This window comes from Antechinus flavipes, chromosome 6 (assembly GCF_016432865.1).
Source record: "Antechinus flavipes isolate AdamAnt ecotype Samford, QLD, Australia chromosome 6, AdamAnt_v2, whole genome shotgun sequence".
Classification (NCBI taxonomy): Eukaryota; Metazoa; Chordata; class Mammalia; order Dasyuromorphia; family Dasyuridae; genus Antechinus; species Antechinus flavipes.
The window spans coordinates 262,955,712-262,973,957 of NC_067403.1; the positions used below are offsets into that span (position 1 = coordinate 262,955,712).

Consider the following 18,246-nt stretch of genomic DNA (forward strand, 5'->3'; position numbering starts at 1 on the left):
TTTCCCCTCCTTCCTTCCTCCCTTTTCTCCTCTCCTTCCTCCCTCCCCTCTTCTTTTTTCCCTCCATCTCTCTATCTCTTCCTTTCCTCTTTCCCTCCATCATTCCTCTCTTCTTTCTTCCTTCCCTTTCCTTCCCTCCTTCTTTCCTCCCTCTCTTCCTTCCTTTTGTCCTTCCTCTCTCCCTTCTTTCCTTCCTTCCTCCTTCCCTCTTCTCTCCCTTCCTGCTTTCCTCCCTCTCTCTTCATTCCTTCTTCCACCCCTCCTCCCCTCCTTCCTCTCTTCCTCCTTCCTCATTTTCCTTTCCTCCCTCCCTCCTCTCTCCCTTCCTGCTTCCTGCCTTCCTCTTGTTGACCGATTGAGAAAGTGGTGAGGATCCAGAGAAGGAGATGAAGGTGAAGGGCTCTGGAGTCATTTTAGGAAGGTCTGAGGAAGCCCCCGGGGATATTTTCTCGAGGGGGAGAAGGCTCAGAGGCTTGTGGACCAGGAAGGTTCTGAAGAGGCAGATTTGGGTTCCTGGAGCTGGGGCTGTTCTTTGGGCGTTCTCAGTGCTGGTTAGCAGCCCCTGGCTTGGGGCCTTGGGGCAGATGCTCCAGCCTGAGCCTCCCTCCAGCCCCTGAGGCACGGACTTAATTGAATCCAGCTGCTTCCCTTCCCAGGCCTAAGTCCTGAAATATTCATGGGCTCCAGGTCCACGTGACAATCTCTGACTCCTTCCCAGGCTCTGGAAGCTGCTGGGAGCAGGGGGAACAGCTACCGGGTGTGGATGGGCGGGGGCTGGCAGAAAGCCCTGAGTCAGCGCCTAGGGCAGCCAGAGCTCAGGCCGCAGTGGCCCCTTGGGGAAGTCTGTCCCCTTGCTTGGGTGACCCCCGTCTGTGCTTATGTGGCACCTACTGTGTGCCAGGAGGAGCTGGCGATCTAATGGCCCTCTTCCTGCCGGGGGACAGCCAGGTCCATCAGCTGAGGTCCAGCCACAGCTGGAAGCACGTGTCCAGTGGCCCAAGCTCCTCGGGCTGGGCTGAGGGATGCAGAAGCTCAGTGGGAAGGTCCCCGGGCCTCAGTGAGACAGAGGCAGATTCAGCCTAAAGGGGGTTTCTAGGAGGGTGGGGAGTGCCAGGCCCATCAAGCTTATGAAGGCAGCTTCCCGCCCTCCCCTCCCCAGGGGCCAGCGTCCAGTGCCTGCTATCTTTCTGCCTCCCCAGGATCCCTTGGCCCACAGAGCTCAATACAGGCTCCTGGGCTTCTTTCCTCCCACTTCCAGGCTGTTGGCACCTAAGCCCCTTGGTGTGCCCTGGACAGTGTGGGGCTGTTCTCTCCTCCCCTCTCTCCCCCTGTGGTGGCCCCGGATTTTCTGTTCAGGGAGCCCCGCTGCCCTTTAAGTGGTCTAGCTTGGATTCTCCGAAATGGGGCAGGGGCCGCCCCTTGTGGTCCCGGTCAGCCAGGCCAATGAGAAGGGAGCCAAGTGGGTGCCCTGAGCCTGAAGGGGTCCCAGGAGCCGCCATGAACATCCCACGGACCTTGGCCATCTGAAGGAAAGGTTCTGGGGTTTTTGTGTTGGTAAATGACCCGGGCAGCAAATCAAAAATCATGGCACACAGTCATCGGGGTGGGAAAAGGAAGAAGGAAGCAAGCACCCATTAAGCACCTAATGTTTGCCAGGTACTGGGCTAAGTGTTTCACAGCTATCTCTGGTCTTCATACCCACCCTGAGAGGGAGGGGCCGATTTCCCCATTTTACAGTCAAGGAAGCTGAGCAAGAGGGTTGAAGACCCTTGCCCAGGGTCCCTCAGCCAGTAAGTCTGAGGGTAGGTGGCAGCCAGAGGGAAGAGTTAACCACCAAGGACTCGGGGTACTCCAAGCTTGGATGTGCTGATTTTGGGGTACCAGAGCACATTGGGGGGAGACATGAGAAGGCAGCTTGAGAAAAGTTTGGGCGAGAAGTCCAAGTCAGGGAATATGGGGGTCCTCTGCCTCAAGGGAACCAGGGAAGTTTCGGAAGGACTGAACATATGGAGTAAAAAAAGGAGAGGATTGTCTGACAGACAATTACCTGGGGGGGAAATGTATGTGGGGGGAGGAGAGGAACCAGAAGAAAAGGGGGAAGAAGAGGAAAAAGAAAGGGGAGAACAAGGGGGGAACAAGAAGAGGGGAAGGAGGACCAAAGGGAGCTATCCGAGGAGACAGAGAGGGAGCAAGGATGGCATCCACCAGGCAGACGGGGAAAGGGAGGGTGTCGGGGGGGGGGGGTTTAGGGAGCGGAAGTGTCCCCTGTGTCTGCATCCTGCCTCAATGGCCTTTTTTGGTTGCTAGCTGAAATCCCCACTGCCCCCTAATACTGGTGCCCGAGTTCTCCTGACTAGCCCCAGGGCATCCTGGCAGAGCTTGCCTGTACAATGGCCTCGACCTGATACTTCTCCCACCTAGCGCTGCCCCCATTAGAGCGAGCTCCTCGAGGGCAGGGTCTCCGGCTCTCTGAGTTTCTAGAGCTCCCACCTGCTCTGAGGAGGGAGGGCCGGTCTGCAGCTCTCGGGCCGATGCCCTTCCCAGCCACATCTGCCCCCCTCTGACTTCCCCATGCAGCCCTCGTGACTGTCAGGGGCCGCCGGGAGGCGCAATCTTGGGCTCTTACCTTCATCAGCACTGACTCGCTGAGCTTCTCCCGGTTCACGATTTTGATTGCAACCTTTTGGCATGTGACACAGTGAACCCCCAGCTTCACAAGCCCTGTGGAGGAGAGAAGGGAGGGCAGAGTTAGAGATCCCCAGCCCGCGAGCAGAACCCCCCCCCCCATTGTCCGGGATCAGGGGGGAGCCAGCGGGGCACGGAGCAGTCGTGAGCTCAAAGCCCGGAAGGAACGGCCAGAAGATCTGGGACTTGGACCCAGGACAAGGAGGTCCTGAGAGCAGGCGACAGAGAGGGCACCAGAGCTGCTAATCAGGGACCTGGGTTTGAATTGTGCCTCAAACAGAACTAGCTGGGTGGACCGAAGTCGCTTCTCTGACCCTCAGTTTCCTTCTTTGTCAAGAAGAGATCACAGAAAGGGGGTAAGGAAAGTGGTCTGTCAGAATCTCAACGTGCAGAAGCGGCGGTAAGCACAGTCACTGTTCCTGCCGCCGCCGCCATTTTCATTGGCTTTATTATCATCAGAAGCAGCGTTGTCCTGGATGTTCCTCCCCCCACCCCAGAGTACCCAGATCCTCATACTCCAAGGTCTGGTCTCAGGATACTCCCCTCACCTGGCTACTCTCCTCTTCCTTGGGCCAACATGGCACCCAGAACTGGCCTCCAACGTCTCCCCCACCCCCAATCCTTCCTCCCACTTCTGAAAACTGACACCAAATCACCACCACTGGGCTGCTCTGCGCCAGCCTTGTAACAGGGGCCTCGGGCCTTCCCAGGCAACGGCTCTGGCCCAGGCCATCACTCCCACTCTGGGCGGGCTCCAGGGACGGGCTACGAGCTCCTCCAAGTCCATGGGCTTTGCTTTAACATTCACATCCCCCTCGCACCAACCCTGGAGTCAGGAGGACCCAAGTAATGTCTGGGGTAGCTCAGGGGTCCTTCGGATGGATTTGGGGTAGAGGAGGCAGGAGGCAGGAGGGCCAGCAGGAGGCTGGTCAGAGTGTCTCCCAGTCCTCAGCCCTTAAATACTTCAGTACAATTACATCATTACAGCACACTGAGCATGTGCGAACTAGAGAGCCATGACATCACCGTGCTGAGTACTGAGTATCTATGGGAACTAGAGAGCCGTGACATCATCACGCTGAGCACTGAGTATCTATGGGAACTAGAGAACTGTGACATCACCTGCTGAGTACTGAGTATCTATGGGAACTAGAGAACCATGACATCACCTGCTGAGCACTGAGTATCTATGGGAACTAGAGAACCATGACATCACCACACTGAGTACTGAGTATCTATGGGAACTAGAGAACCATGACATCACCCGCTGAGTACTGAGTATCTATGGGAACTAGAGAACCATGACATCACCTGCTGAGTACTGAGTATCTATGGGAACTAGAGAACCATGACATCACCATGCTGAGTACTGAGTATCTATGGGAACTAGAGAACCATGACATCACCCGCTGAGTACTGAGTATCTATGGGAACTAGAGAGCCGTGACATCATCACGCTGAGCACTGAGTATCTATGGGAACTAGAGAACCATGACATCACCCGCTGAGTACTGAGTATCTATGGGAACTAGAGAACCATGACATCACCTGCTGAGTACTGAGTATCTATGGGAACTAGAGAACCATGACATCACCCGCTGAGTACTGAGTATCTATGGGAACTAGAGAACCATGACATCACCCGCTGAGCACTGAGTATCTATGGGAACTAGAGAACCATGACATCACCCGCTGAGTACTGAGTATCTATGGGAACTAGAGAACCATGACATCACCCGCTGAGTACTGAGTATCTATGGGAACTAGAGAACCATGACATCACCCGCTGAGTACTGAGTATCTATGGGAACTAGAGAACCATGACATCACCCGCTGAGTACTGAGTATCTATGGGAACTAGAGAACCATGACATCACCTGCTGAGCACTGAGTATCTATGGGAACTAGAGAACTGTGACATCACCTGCTGAGTACTGAGTATCTATGGGAACTAGAGAACCGTGACATCACCTGCTGAGTACTGAGTATCTATGGGAACTAGAGAACCGTGACATCACCTGCTGAGCACTGAGTATCTATGGGAACTAGAGAACCATGACATCACCTGCTGAGTACTGAGTATCTATGGGAACTAGAGAACTGTGACATCACCTGCTGAGCACTGAGTATCTATGGGAACTAGAGAACCATGACATCACCTGCTGAGCACTGAGTATCTATGGGAACTAGAGAACTGTGACATCACCTGCTGAGTACTGAGTATCTATGGGAACTAGAGAACCATGACATCACCTGCTGAGTACTGAGTATCTATGGGAACTAGAGAACCATCATCTCATCAGTTCCACTAAGTTAACACCTTGTTGTAAATATTCTTGTTTCAAGTATACTTCTCCAGCGTTCTGGCCCTGTACAGACCTGAGTTCAAATCTGACCTCAGACATTTAACACTTCCTCGCTGTGACTCTGGGCATGTCACTTAACTCAATTGCCTCAGCAAAAATAAATAAATAAATAAAGATCACATCCCCAGCACTTAATAAAGGCCCTTCCTCTTTTCCTCCCCCTTTTTGTTGTCTTTGGTACACAGTAGTTGCTTCATAAATGCTTGTCACTTGAAGGACTGATCCATTCCACATTAGGATCGGCTCATGTTAAACCTGTGGTCCCCTCCCCCTCCCCCAATTTCATATGGAAGAGAATTCTTTGTAGAAGCTCATGAGACTCTTGGTCTGAGCAGGGAAGGGGAAGGGGTGAGTGGGAGTGGGGGCAGGAAAAGGCACTGCCCTCCCTGGCAGAGAGCACGTGTTTGGGTCTCACAGGTGAGCGGGAGAGGGCTGGGGAGGGAGGAGCAGGAGCAGCCCCCGCCCCCAGCTCTCCCAGGGAAGAACATCGGCTCCTGCTCAGACAGATGATCCCCGGGGCCAGCTTCTGAGCTGCCTTTGATCCTGTTTCTGGAGCCCTGTGATTTCAGGTCAGAGAAGCAGCAAGGAGCAGAAAAGAGGGGGCCAAGGGGAAGGGGAGGGGGGAGGCAGGTGACATCTTTTCATTTATAATTCAAAGGGCCCATTCCATGAGAAGCAGAAGTCAGCTGGAAGGACCCGCTCTTGGCAAAGTCTCAGCAGGGGCTGCTGGGAGGGCCCTGGAAGTTTGGGTGTGGGCTGGGCCAGAAGCCCTGTGCTCACCTAGGCCGGAGAACTGGGAGAGAGCTGACCTGCCTGCTGCTGGGGGCCAACGGGGAGAGGGCATGGGGCGGGGAAGGTCTTCAGCCAGCCCAGCCTCCCTGCTAAGCTTCCTAGGTCACTCTGCCCCCGTGTCCTCCAGCCCTCTGCTCTCCTAGACTGCACCCACCCGAGGTCAGCAAGCAGCTGTGGCCAGGCTTGAATCTGTGGCAGAAGCATAAACCTTTAGAGGGTAGAGGCTCTGCCTCCTTCTCCAGATGCCATTAGGAAACTTGCATAAGATAGAAAAAAATGATGAGGTAATGATGACATAAAATGTGGTCCCAGAGTGAATAGGGAGCCAGCGCAGTTTAATGAGTAGGGGAGCGACGTAGTCCAGTCTGTGCTTTAGGACTGCTAAGGGAAGGATGGAGTGGAGAGGAGGGAGAGACTTGAGTGGGGAGACCAAGAAGGAGGTGGGGAGGCCTGTGTAAAGAAGAGGGGATGGCTGGGTGAGCCCAGACATGATGAAACCTGGCCACTGGATGTGGGGTCGGGGAGAAGGAAAGGCAAGAGCCAAGGATGCCGTTGTGAACCCAGGCAAGAAGGCTGTGCTCCCTTAAAAAAATGGGCAAGTTGGCAAGAAAAAAGTGTGTGTGCACGTGCGTGTGCATGCGTGTCTGTGTGCACGTGCATGGATGAGTGTGGGAAATGTGACCAGGGGGGCAATGCAGACCCAAGCCGTGTAGGTAGAGATGCCGAGGGGTTTGCCATTCCTCCTGCAGCTCATTTTACAGGGGAGGGAAACCGAGGCAAACTGGGTGAAGTGACTTGTGCAGACTCACCCAGCTAGGAAGTATCTGAGGCCAGATGGGAACTCAGATTTTCCTGCCCCCAGGCTCGGCTGCCCACCTGGAACAGTCAGCGTTTAATAAATGCTTAGTGAGTGATTGGGAGAGAGACGGGTGCTAGTGATAGGCGAGTCTGTGTTGGAGACAAGTCCCGTTATCTGTATTGCAAGGAGCCCTCCGGTTTACTGACCCATGGGCTTAGCTCTGTGGGCTGAGCAGGGGAGATGACCTTGGCAGAGCGCCCCATCCCTCCCCCCTTCCCTGAATTACATTTTGGGAGTCTCTGTCAGGCCTGACGCTTAAGGAAACTAATAATTGCTTTAATGACTCAGCCCTCTAATTAAGCAGATGTTTATTTTCTATTGTGATCCTTATCTCTAATTATTGTCTTTAAAACAAACAGACCCAGCACCAAGTGCATGGAGCTCAGCCTTCCCTGCCAGGATGGATGCCCAGGGGGGTGGGCATCTCTGCAGGAGGGCAGAGGAGCCCAGACTGCCTCCTGGGAGGGCTTTGGTACTGCAAGAGGCTGAGCTGATGCTGTGGTGGTAGGGTCGTGCAGTGGTCTGCCACTGGCTGTGGCACCCCACTGGCCAGTCAGGTCCTCTCACCTTGCCTCCTCCCTCTAAGAAACCAGGGAGGAAGTCTGGACCAATTCCTCATTCAATGGCTCATCCAACATTTCTGGAGCCTCCACTGTGTGTCGGGTGCTGGGGCTTAGGGATGCAGAGGCAAATATGAGACCGCCTCTGACCTCAGGGAGGGGCCACTCTATTTGTGCAGATCAGGTAACTGAGGCAGACAGGGTTAGGAAGTGTCGGAGACCAGCAGGATGAATTCTGATTCCTTCCCTTCTCTTCCCTTCCCTTCCCTTCCCTTCCCTTCCCTCCCCTCCTCTCCCTTCCTTCCTTCCTTCCTTCCTTCCTTCCTTCCTTCCTTCCTTCCTTCCTTCCTTCCTTCCTTCCTTCCTTCCTTCCTTCCCTTCTCCCCTGTGTTCCCTGCTTAGTCCCATGGAGTCTTGGGAAGTAAACTGGCCTACGGGTCAGGATATAGACTGGGCTCTTCCAGGTATGACATTAGGCCTGTCATTTCCCCACCTTCCACTGGGGTCCTTCATTTACTAAATGACGATTCCATGATCTGCTTCTTCTTCCTCATTAGGAAATGGGGATGTCTGTGGCGTGGAAGGACACATTCTAAACAGAGCTGAGTTATCAACCAGCAGCTTTCAGGGCTTGGGCAGGAAGAGAGCTGGACCCGTGGGCAGAGCAACAGGATCCAGGGCCCAGATGCCCGTGATGAGCGATCTGACTTTGGACAAGCCCCAGTCCCTCTGCTGACCTCTGTATCCTCCCCTGTGAAAGAAGGGCTCAATCTAAACAAGCTCTAAATGTTCCCTCTGGGAGCATTCCTTCTCTTTTCAGGATACAAGAAGCTCAGCCATGATTCCTTTAGCTCGGTAAAGTCACTGAGCTGAGACCTATTCAAGGTCTCCAAAGGGGACCGTCTGAAACATCTGCAGCATGTTCTGGAATCTTGCAGATTGACGATTTAGAAGTGGAGGAAGCTCGGGGGCCATCCAGAGCCAGCCTCTGATGTTACACTGAAGGTCATCCGGATAGGAAGTGCCCGAGGCCGTCCGGATAGGAAGTAGCTGAGGTAGGATTCGAAGCCATCTCTCGATTTTCTGAAGCCCCATCTCTGTAGTCACCTGTTCCCTCTTTCCTGTGCTCCCTCCCTGTTCTGTGAGCAGGCTGGTGGGAGGGACCTGGAGCTTCCCAGGTGCTAGAGGCAGCCCAGGATTGCCTCCTGCAGGTCCTACCAATGGCCTGGGAAGGGCATAGCCACCGGTCTGGGCTTCCAGGACAAGGAGCTAAGGCAAGGGGGATGAGCAGACGGAAAGCTCCGTGGTGCAAAGGGGTAATTAATTTGCCAACCATACAACAGTCTCACGATGGATCTCTCAAGAAACTGCTTTTACACTAATGACTCAAAACTCTGTTATCTGTGTCGGGGACAGGGCTCCGCTCATTGTATCTCTGCTGGTGCATGGGACTGTGGCTGGTCCAGCATCACTGAGAAAGAAAGAAGGGAGGAAAGTTCCCTGGCCTGAGGAGCTAGAGCCAGGGGGAGGGCCATGACATGGCCATGCTTCCATGGAATGGAGCTAGACTCTTCTCCTCTTCCCCCGGCTTGCCCCACCTCTCCTCTAGGGCACTTGCCTCCTAGCACTTCACCTTTTCAGGACACTTACTGAGACTTTGTCTTTCATCCCCTGAATCTGTCTATCACCTTGAAAACAAACCCACCCTCCTCAGTACTTAAGCACCTCCAGACTGTGGCTCCCAGCCCACCTTTCAGTCCCCTCTCCTGATTCTTTAGTCTGTGTGTCAGTTGAACTAGATCCCCAAACTAGATTCTCCTTATGAAATCCCTTAATCTCATTAAGAACCTTCTCTCTAGTCCCCATGAAGAAATCTTCCTATTGGCTGAAAGTGCCATTCAGGTGCCTCCTCCTCCTGAACTTGAAAATTCCTGTATTTGAATGGTTGGGTAACTTCTGGGACTCAGTTTCCTCACATGTAAAATGAAGAGATTGAACTCAATGACCTTGAAGGTCCTTTTCAGTGCTAGATAGTTCTTCCCTGGCCTTCTTCACCTAAAGAGAGCTTTCTTCCCTGAAATTTTAAATTAGAATTTGGTAGCTTGGTGACACAGTGGGTAGAGAGCTGGCTCCCAAGTTAGGAAAAATTTGGATGCTACTGTGGCCCTGGATAAGTCCTGTGAGCCTGTTTGCCTCAGTTTCCTTATCTGTAAAATGAACTGGAGAAGGAAAGGGCAACCCCCCAGTATCTTGCTGAGAAAACCTCAAATGGGGCCACAGAGAGACGAACATGACTGAAATAATTCAGGAACTTTGCTCTAAAACCAACCCAATCAGAAGCAGTCTCTGCCCTTCGGGCACTTGCAGACTGAAGAGTGGTGAGAGTGGGGAGGGAGGAACATGATATAAATGTAAATCAGCCTGACCCCGAACCATGCCTGAGCATGGAGGGTTATGGGAAGCCTAAAGATGGATAAAAGCACAAGCAAAGACTTTCAGGAGCAAGTGGAAGCCCCTGGAGCAGAATACAAGCCTGTAACTCAGGCCTTAAGAAAGGAACTGGCTCTCCCCAACAAGCCTGACTCTGGCTTTCTGGAGCCCTGAGAAGAAATAGAAGAGCTTGGTGAGAATCCTCCAAGCAATGAGATCGACGCTCCACTGGAGGAATAAAGTAAAGGGAAAAGGAGCAATGTGGATTGTGGGGGAGCTGTGGTGGCCCAATGATGGTCCAGTGTGGTTCTGGATTCTATGAGGCAGAATCACCCCCAAGTTAAATGGGTTCCCCTGCTTCTAGTCTGCAAGAGGGGGTGTGAGTCTACTTGGCAGGGACACTGGAGAGGGGAGACTCAGATTCAGGAATTGGAGTCCTCTTCAAAGCTGCATCAATCCGGGGATTGGGAAGGACAAAATGAATGTCACATCTCTCTTCTAACACATGGCTCCCGTGGGACTGGAGAGGAAGCTGGACTGTCCACCAGGTCCTGCTAGGGGCTGTCTGCGGTTCTGAAATGGGTGAGGCGGGAGGGTCGTGGCTTCCCAGGCTGCCTCGCTTTCTCCAGGGACACGTGGGAACGGAGGACAAGCTGGGGAGCGGTCCTTGGGAAAAGGAGAGGTTCGTTTGGCAGCAGCGCTTTGTTCATGCAGCACCCCCTCCCACGGGGACACAGTAGCGACTCCGTGCAGCTGACTGGGTTTCTTCTCCTGCTGGATTCCTATCTCATTTGCTCACATGCACATTTGGGATTCGAGTTGCCAAGTCAGCTGGCATCTGGGCTCTGATGTCGGGCCGGCAGTGTCTGCCCCAATCTTCCTCCCTGGAGTGGGACTCATCCTGGTGTCAAAGGAACTTCAAGTTCCTATCATCAGCACACAGCAGACATCTCAGCATTTCCCTGTGGCTCAGCAGAAGTAGGTCTAAAGGCAGCACTCGCAATAGGGCCCGGGAGAAAGAGAGGACCGGCCCCTGGTGGCAGGCCCCAAGGCCGTGGTTGGGGGCCTTGCTGGCTCCCGGTCCCATGGGGGGCTCAGACTCCCTCGCCAGCTTTCCATATAATGGATCGCTGGCACCCCACCTGGAAGGTGCTTCTGCTGGTTATGGATTGGAATCCCAAGGGTGCTGATTGAGGGGGATGAAGATAATGAGAGGTCTCGCAAGCACGTCACACAAGAAGGGAGAGTACAAGGAACCAGGAATGTTTGGCCCAGAGAAGGGAGGACTGGGGGTGGGGCGGGGGTGGGGGGTGGGGAATGAAAGCTGTCTTGAAGTCATAATGAAGAAGAGTCAGTAACTGACCCCAAGGGGCAGGACTAGGAGCACTGGGAAGTTGTTGCAATGGAACAGATTTCAATCCGTTCATGGAAAACTTTCTGACACAGAGCTATGTGAGGTGAAACCCACTGTCCACTTACCACCAAGAGGACTCTGGTTAGGCAGGGGTTGAATGTTATGGCCAAGTTCCTTCTAATTCTAATAAGAGATTCTCTGCTTATGTAAGCAAGTAAAAATGGATTCAAAGAGGCCTTGTTCTCTAAATATGTCTTGGAATCACCCTGGCTCTTCCCTCTCCTCTGCACCCTGCTAGGGCCAGCCGCTGGCCAGATCTTGTCAGCTTGGAGGGCACAGTACATGCTGTCTCTGTTCCTTCCCTTCCGGTTACTCAGCCTTCACTTAGCTCCCTCCACTTCCCTTCCCCTCCCCCCCACCCTGTCCCCTCTCATCTGGACCATTGCAATTGCTTCCCCCTTGGCTTCTTTGCCTCCAGTTTCTCCCTTTTATAATCCATCCTCCACACAAAATGTAAAGCTCCATAGAAATTTCAGCTGTTCACAGCAGCATTCACCTCCACTCCCCGCCCCCCACCTCCAGGCTCAGTTATGATGTTTCCTCTCTCGGGATCTGGGGACCTTTGTTCTTTTTCACTTCTTGTGAGGATTATACGAGTCTGTCTGTCTGTCTGTTGAACCTGGAAGATCCTGACAAGCTATGCAAATGCTAGTCATCATTATTATCTTTTTGTCACATACAGTTCCTGAATTGTGAGCCAGGCCTTTCCTGAGAGGGGATAGGGCAGGGCAAGGAATCCTCTGGGGCAGAAGTCCTCCTCTTTCTCTGCTGCCCACAGAATAATCGGGCCCAAAGCAAGGCACAGAAAGTCGAGTGAGCCCTTGGGAAGCAAGGGAGTGGGGGAGGGAACTGAATCTGGAAGAAGGCCACTGAAGGGGAGGCCGTGGAAAAAGAACTTTGGAGTCAGCTTCAAATCTCGGCTCAAATATTCATTACCTGTGTTGCCCCCTCCCCAAGAGACTCTGCAGTCCCGGGGCTGTGTGGCGAACGCCAGGAAGGAGTCACTGCTGCGGAGGAAGCTTGGGAAAGAGAAGTTCATTGGCTGAGAAGGGAAAAGGTCCCGTTTCAGGACCACGGACAGAAACACAAGCAGATTGATTCCTCAGTGCAGGACTGATAGACCAGAGGTCAGGAAGCCCCCTTTACTGTCTGATTCTTCTCTCTGTCTTGCTCTGGAGATCCTTGCTCCCTCCTCTTCTCCCCTAATCCAGAACCCAGCACAGCAGAGCACACAGAAAAATCCCCCATGGCTAAATTCAGTCCCTACCCTCTTGTTCTGGGCTTTGTATTTCAAGCCTGGGCTCAAACTATTGAGAAAGGATTCTTAAGGAGCAGATTTCTTTCTGGGTTTTCCAGGTTCTGAAACGCTCCCCACTCAGGGGGCCCCATCCCCGACCCCTTTCCAGGATTCAGGTTCCCTTCCTTAGATGCTGGAATGGAGAGACAAGAATCTCTCAGACTCTTGTCCAGTCTTCAGGAGGTGAGGCAAAATCCATGGAAGGAATGGCCTGAACTGTCTAATAATCTCATTTCCTTTAAAGGCTGCTGGTCATGATGGTAATTGCCAGGAACAATCCCTTTCTTCCCCCACCCCAAAAGGTTACAAAGCACTTTCTTTGGCATCTTCTATTTGTGCTTCTCCCACTATAGCCAAGAGATGAAGGCAGGGAAGGGGCTACAGAACTCTGTCCTAGAAACCCTGATGCTCAAGTTCAGCCGTGAGGAGCTTTGTCCCGGGCCCCATATCCAGTCCGTTTGGGGCTGAGACTAGAGCCCAGGGTTCCCAACTTCTGGGCAAGGACCCTTTCCCCCTCTTGGAGGAAAGTTTGGGCTGAATTCCCTCAGTGATCCCCAATTACCATCCATCCCGTCGTGGCAAGGTGCTACTTCTCCTACATAGCTGGGTGGTGCAATAGATGGAGCAGTGGGCTTGGAGCCAGGAAGACCCGAGCTCTAAACCCTCCTCAGACACTTAGTGTGACCCTGGTCAAGCCACCTTGTTTCTTATGCTTACAGACTTCACCCTAACCCTCATCTACAAAATGGGGAGGACGATAGCACCTGCTTCCCAGAATTATTGTGAGGATCAGGGCAGAGGCCGGAACGCTACAGCTCCCGCTTTCTGTCTTTACGGGGCTACATCGTCTCATGTTAAACTGTTATTAGAGAATTTGGCTTTTGAAGTTTTAACCCCTAATGATGGGAAATCATAGCTAGGACGAGTTTAGAACCTGGACAAAACTTGTGGCTTTCCGAGTACAGTGAGCTCTGTAGAGACAGGAGGATGCAGAGGGCCGGAACCTGGACAAGTACACCTGAAACAAGGGGTTAACGTTTGCCTCCGAAGGTCCCGGCCCTGCCCCCTGTGCTGGACCTAATGGCCTCCAGGAGTTGCTCTGGTCAGAACAATTATGAATGAGAGTGTGTATGTGTGTATGGGGGGGGGGGTTGGCAGAAAGCAGACATGCTGTCAGTCACCATCACAGGGGGTGGGATCTGCCCGAGGCTCTGAGCCCATGTGCCCCTGGACGATATCGGAGGAGGGCCAGAGGTTTGGAGGACAGTCTCTGACAGTGAAGCCGTCAAACAAACAGACTTCAGAAGGTCAATGGCGGCCAATTCTCAGGTGAATTTGAGGGCTGTTAAGGAACTCTTAGAGTGCAGGAACATCCTCTTAACGTCCTTGGGTGGATGACCTTCATCTCAGCCCCGTTCTTGGGTCAGGAAAGGTGGGAAGGGAGGCCATGTATGTGGAGGAGGCTGGCCCGCCTGGCACGGGCTTGGTCACTGGCAGTCGGGCGCCAGCTGGGCCCGGGAGGGGATGATTAGGGATTCCAAGCAGGTCTCCTTTGCCTCCATTGCTGCTGTCCCCTTCCCTACAGGCCAAGCAGCCTCTGCTTAGACTGGGGTGAGGGGTCTGTCCTTAGTCTCAGTGACTCTGGCTATTCCCGCCCCACCCCCCCACCCCCTGCCAGTCTCTCATCCACATGGCCCAACAAAGGGACCGGGCAGGGGGAGGGTGGAGACAATGCCCAGAAACAGCAGCTGTGGCCTGCTCCAGTCACCAAGACCCCCTCCCCCCACACTCACAGACACACTCACAGACACACTCACACTCACACTGTCACTCACACTCACACTGTCACTCGCATGCAACCTGCAGGGAGAGGAGGAGCAGGGCTACATTACCCTCTGCCAGGAGGCAGGGTGGGCTGGCAGTACCAGCATCTTCTCTACTGGATTCAGGATAAGCCTAAAATGGGCTCAGGCACCTGGTGATCTCAGCAGTTAAGGGGAACTGCCTCTTCCTTCTGGTGAGGGATGTGGCTACTATGTCACCGTGTGAATGGTGTAGTCCGGCCTTGGGTCCTGGAAAGGCTTTTACTGGATGGGACAACGGAGGGGGCCGAGAGGCTCTTGTGAAAATTCTAGAATTTCACAGGTTTCAGGGGAAGCCCCTTGAAGGGCAGAAGGATGTAGTGGGAGGTCAGGCTCTGTCTGCTGATTCTAGCTCTTGTGTGACTCTGAGTGAATCAATTCCCCTCTATGGACCTTTATTTTCTTATCTCTGAAATGGGAGGGTAGGCTCCAAGCTGCCTGAGGTCCCTTCTGATTCTAAATCCTGCAGGTTTTCTTACCAAACAATGTTGATCCCACCGTCCTGGGGCCATACTGAGAATCAGGCAACAGATGTGGAAGGGGGTAGGGTGAGGTGGGGAGAAGAGAGGGAAAAGGAGGAGGAAGAGGAAGAAAAGGAGGGGGAGGAGGTTCTCTTTAGTCTTGGGGCCAGTTAATTTATTCTGGCCACTCACCATCATTTGAGTGCCTCAGGGAATGCAGGATGGGATTAAGGATGGGTGCTACACGGCTCGGCACCCATAGGAGTTTGGTGTGGAGGTCCCAGTACAGGATTTCTGCGGGGCCCAGGGCTTGGACACCCACCCAGCGACCTAGCCACTAAGTCGGGGCCCAGGGGCTTGGAAGCCCACCCAGCGCCCCAGCTGCTAAGTCTAGGTTGATGGAAGACAACTACGAATTCAAGTACTGTGGGTTATTTGGATGGGTGGACATATGGAGATGAAAAGAAGTAGAAAGGAATAGAAGAAAGGAGAGGGGGAGATGGTCCATAAATAAACAGAAACAGGAGCCGGAGCCAACACAGCCTGTCTGCCTTTGTCCATCCATCTGTGTGATGGGAGCTGGTGAGCCCCGGCTGCTTCTTCCCCCACCGAGAGAGGCGAGGAAACGTTTCCTTCCCTGCCCTCTACAGAGCGCCACGGGCTAGTTCTCACTCCCTTTCCTGCTGGACCCTCCGCACCCTGGCCTCTCACCTCCTTCCTTTAAGCCCCTGCCTCGGCGACACTGTCCCGGCACGCCCCCTCCCCCGTCTGACAGCTCCCTGGCAGCCTCTTTGCTGGGTCATTAACCTGCGCGCTGGCGCCCTCCCGGGCTCTGCCCTCGGCCTCCTCCCTCTCTCGAGGCTCTCAGCAGCCTCGAGGGGCCGGGATCCTTGCCCTGGGATGGCTCCCGAGGCTCCCTCCTTTCTTCTGAACTCGTCTCTCATCACTGCTGCCTATTGAAAAGCTCTCCCTGCACGTGCCCTTGGCGTCTCACACCCAATCGACACGTCCCCCTCAGAGCTCGGGTTCCCCACTTAAGCCCCCCCCCACTTCCCCGTGTTTGCCGAGCCCCCAGCCCACCACGCTCACAGCTACGGAGGCGCGCTTGCCTTTCCCCTCGTCCTCTCGCGTGACTGAACCACTTGCGAGTCTTGTTGACTCGCATCCTCCATGTCTTTTGCGTCTGCCCCCTCCCCTCCTTTGCCGTGCCCCGCGCCCCGCTCTGGTCCGAGCCATCTGGCAGGGGCCGCAATGACCTCCTCGTAGCTTCTCCCTTGTCCCGGCGCCCTCCGCGCGGCTGCCAATTAGCTTTCACACGGGTCCGAGCGCGGCGCTCCGGGCTCAACGGGACGGCGGTAGGAGCAGCCTGGCTTTTATTTTGTTCCGATCGCCTCTGCCGAGGAGAAAGCTCTTTAGACTGGAAAGGACGGAGGAAGGTGAGACTCAGGAGAAGCTGGGAGGTCATGGGGACAGCCAGGCCCCCGAGGGGTTCCGGATGCCCCTCCCAGTGACCACGGGCCGAGGCGATTGAGGGAAGTGGCCCCATCTCGGAGGCGCGGGACCCCGAAGAGAGCTGGTGGAGGCCGTTTTCCCCAAGAGGAAACAAACGAGTCCGGGGACTGTTAACCAGCTCTCACCTTTGATTCTGAGCACGCTTCTGGCAAAGTTTGGTGCCCATTTCAGAAGGCAGGGCGAGAGGACAAGAGCCAGCCTGCAGGAGGCCACAGCGCCCAGGGCCCCCAACCCCTGGAGCCCCCAACCCCCCGGAGCCACGCTGATCATGTGCGCTCTCACCAAGGAGACCCCATCTAAAAGCAGTCTCAGATCCTGGGGCCGGATCGCGCTCGGATCCTCTGCCACTAAACCAGCAGGGATGGAGGCGGCGATAAACCCGCTTCAAGAACAAATCACGGCAAGGCTGCTCACTTACAGAAAACCTGGGGCTCCCGTGGGCTGCCGGACACCAACAGGGTCAGCCGGCAGTGGGGAAACGAGGAGACCCCCCATGGACTCTGGAGAGACCGAGGCCTGGAAGAGGGAGGTGATGTCCCGACCTGTGCCCGGTCAGACCCCGACTGGAGCCAGTTCCGGGAGCCACATTTCAGAAAAGACACCGCCAAGGGGGAAGAGCCCAAAGGAAGTGGGAAAGATGGGGGAGGGCCCCTGATCTGTTCCTTCTGAGGAAGGAACGGGCCTTGCTCGGCCTCAGGAGACCCGGAGGGAATTTTTGATGGGCTGCCTCATGGAAAAGGGGTCTCTGTTCTGTTTTGTCCCAGAAAGCAGAATGAGGAGAAATGGGGGAACTGCCAAGAGGCCACTTTGGTCTTGATATCAGGAGACTTCTCAAATGGTGAGAGCTGTCCCAGTGTGGAAGGGGCTTCCCCTGGAGCCAGTGGCTCCCTCTCACTAAAGGGCTTTAGGCAAAGTCCTGAGGGGAAAGTCCTCACCAGCCCTCCGCCCCTGGCATTCTGGGACCTCGGATTGGCCGGGACACAAGACTGGCCTTGATTTGGGGCTGGATGGACTGAGTCCTCCGATGGGGGGGGGGATTCCCCAGTGTGTGTGTGTGTGTGTGTGTGTGTGAGTGTGTGTGTGTGACACTCACACTTACACATACACACTCACACACACTCACACTCTCGCACTCATGCACACTCACAGCCACACACACTCACACTCTCACACTCACACACACTCACAGCCACACACACTCACACTCTCGCACTCACATACACATACACACTCACTCTCACACTCACACACACAGCCACACACACTCACACTCTCACACTCACACACACTCACAGCCACACACACTCACACTCTCGCACTCACATACACATACACACTCACTCTCACACTCACACACACAGCCACACACACTCACACTCTCACACTCACACACACTCACAGCCACACACACTCACTCTCACACTCACATACACATACACACTCACTCTCACACTCACACACACAGCCACACACACTCTCTCACACTTACACACACTCACTCCCCTCCCGAAGGCACATCCTCCTGTCAGACACAGAGCCACGAAGCGTGGCCGCCGGCCTTCTGCCTGAGGGGCACGGTCTCCCCTCACCAGCAGAAGCAGTGACATTTTCAGTGAGTGCCGAGGAGGCAGCCAGGCAGATAATGGGGGGCGGGAGCTCAATGGCCCGCAGCCATCAGGAACACCCCTCCCCAGGGACCCCCGCTGCAGCTCCAGGAGCCCACTCTGTGGGGACGTGCGTCATGTACGTATGTTTAAGGGGCCACAGAGGCAGGAAGAGACCGGGGGGGGGGGGCGGATCTTGGATGGTGAGCTCTATGGTGAGCTCTACCCCGGGGCGGTGAAGGAAGAAGCAGGACAAGCATTTGGGGCAGAGCATGACTAGTGAGGGTCAGAGCCGGGCTCCCAGTCCTGACTCGGGACCCAGCCCCCCTCCCCTCAGCCAAACTGCCAGGAAGGCCCCCAGGCAGCCGGGAGGGCCCAGGATGCATTTTATCTGTCCCCTACCC

General features: G+C 54.6%; 1 protein-coding gene across 15 annotated transcripts in view; it reads right to left on the bottom strand.

Annotated features, from left to right (window-relative positions):
* Positions 1–18,246, bottom strand: part of BRSK2 (BR serine/threonine kinase 2) — a 135,748-nt gene that overhangs the window by 66,270 nt on the left and 51,232 nt on the right. For all 15 annotated transcript variants that reach the window (XR_007948004.1, XM_051963861.1, XM_051963859.1 and 12 more), the window contains one exon: positions 2,627–2,721. Coding sequence is in view for 13 of the 15 variants with exons in the window: in XM_051963861.1 (XP_051819821.1) it covers positions 2,627–2,721 (95 nt within the window). In the remaining 2 variants the exon portion in view is untranslated. Of the gene's footprint in view, positions 1–2,626; positions 2,722–18,246 lie in introns of those variants that run through there.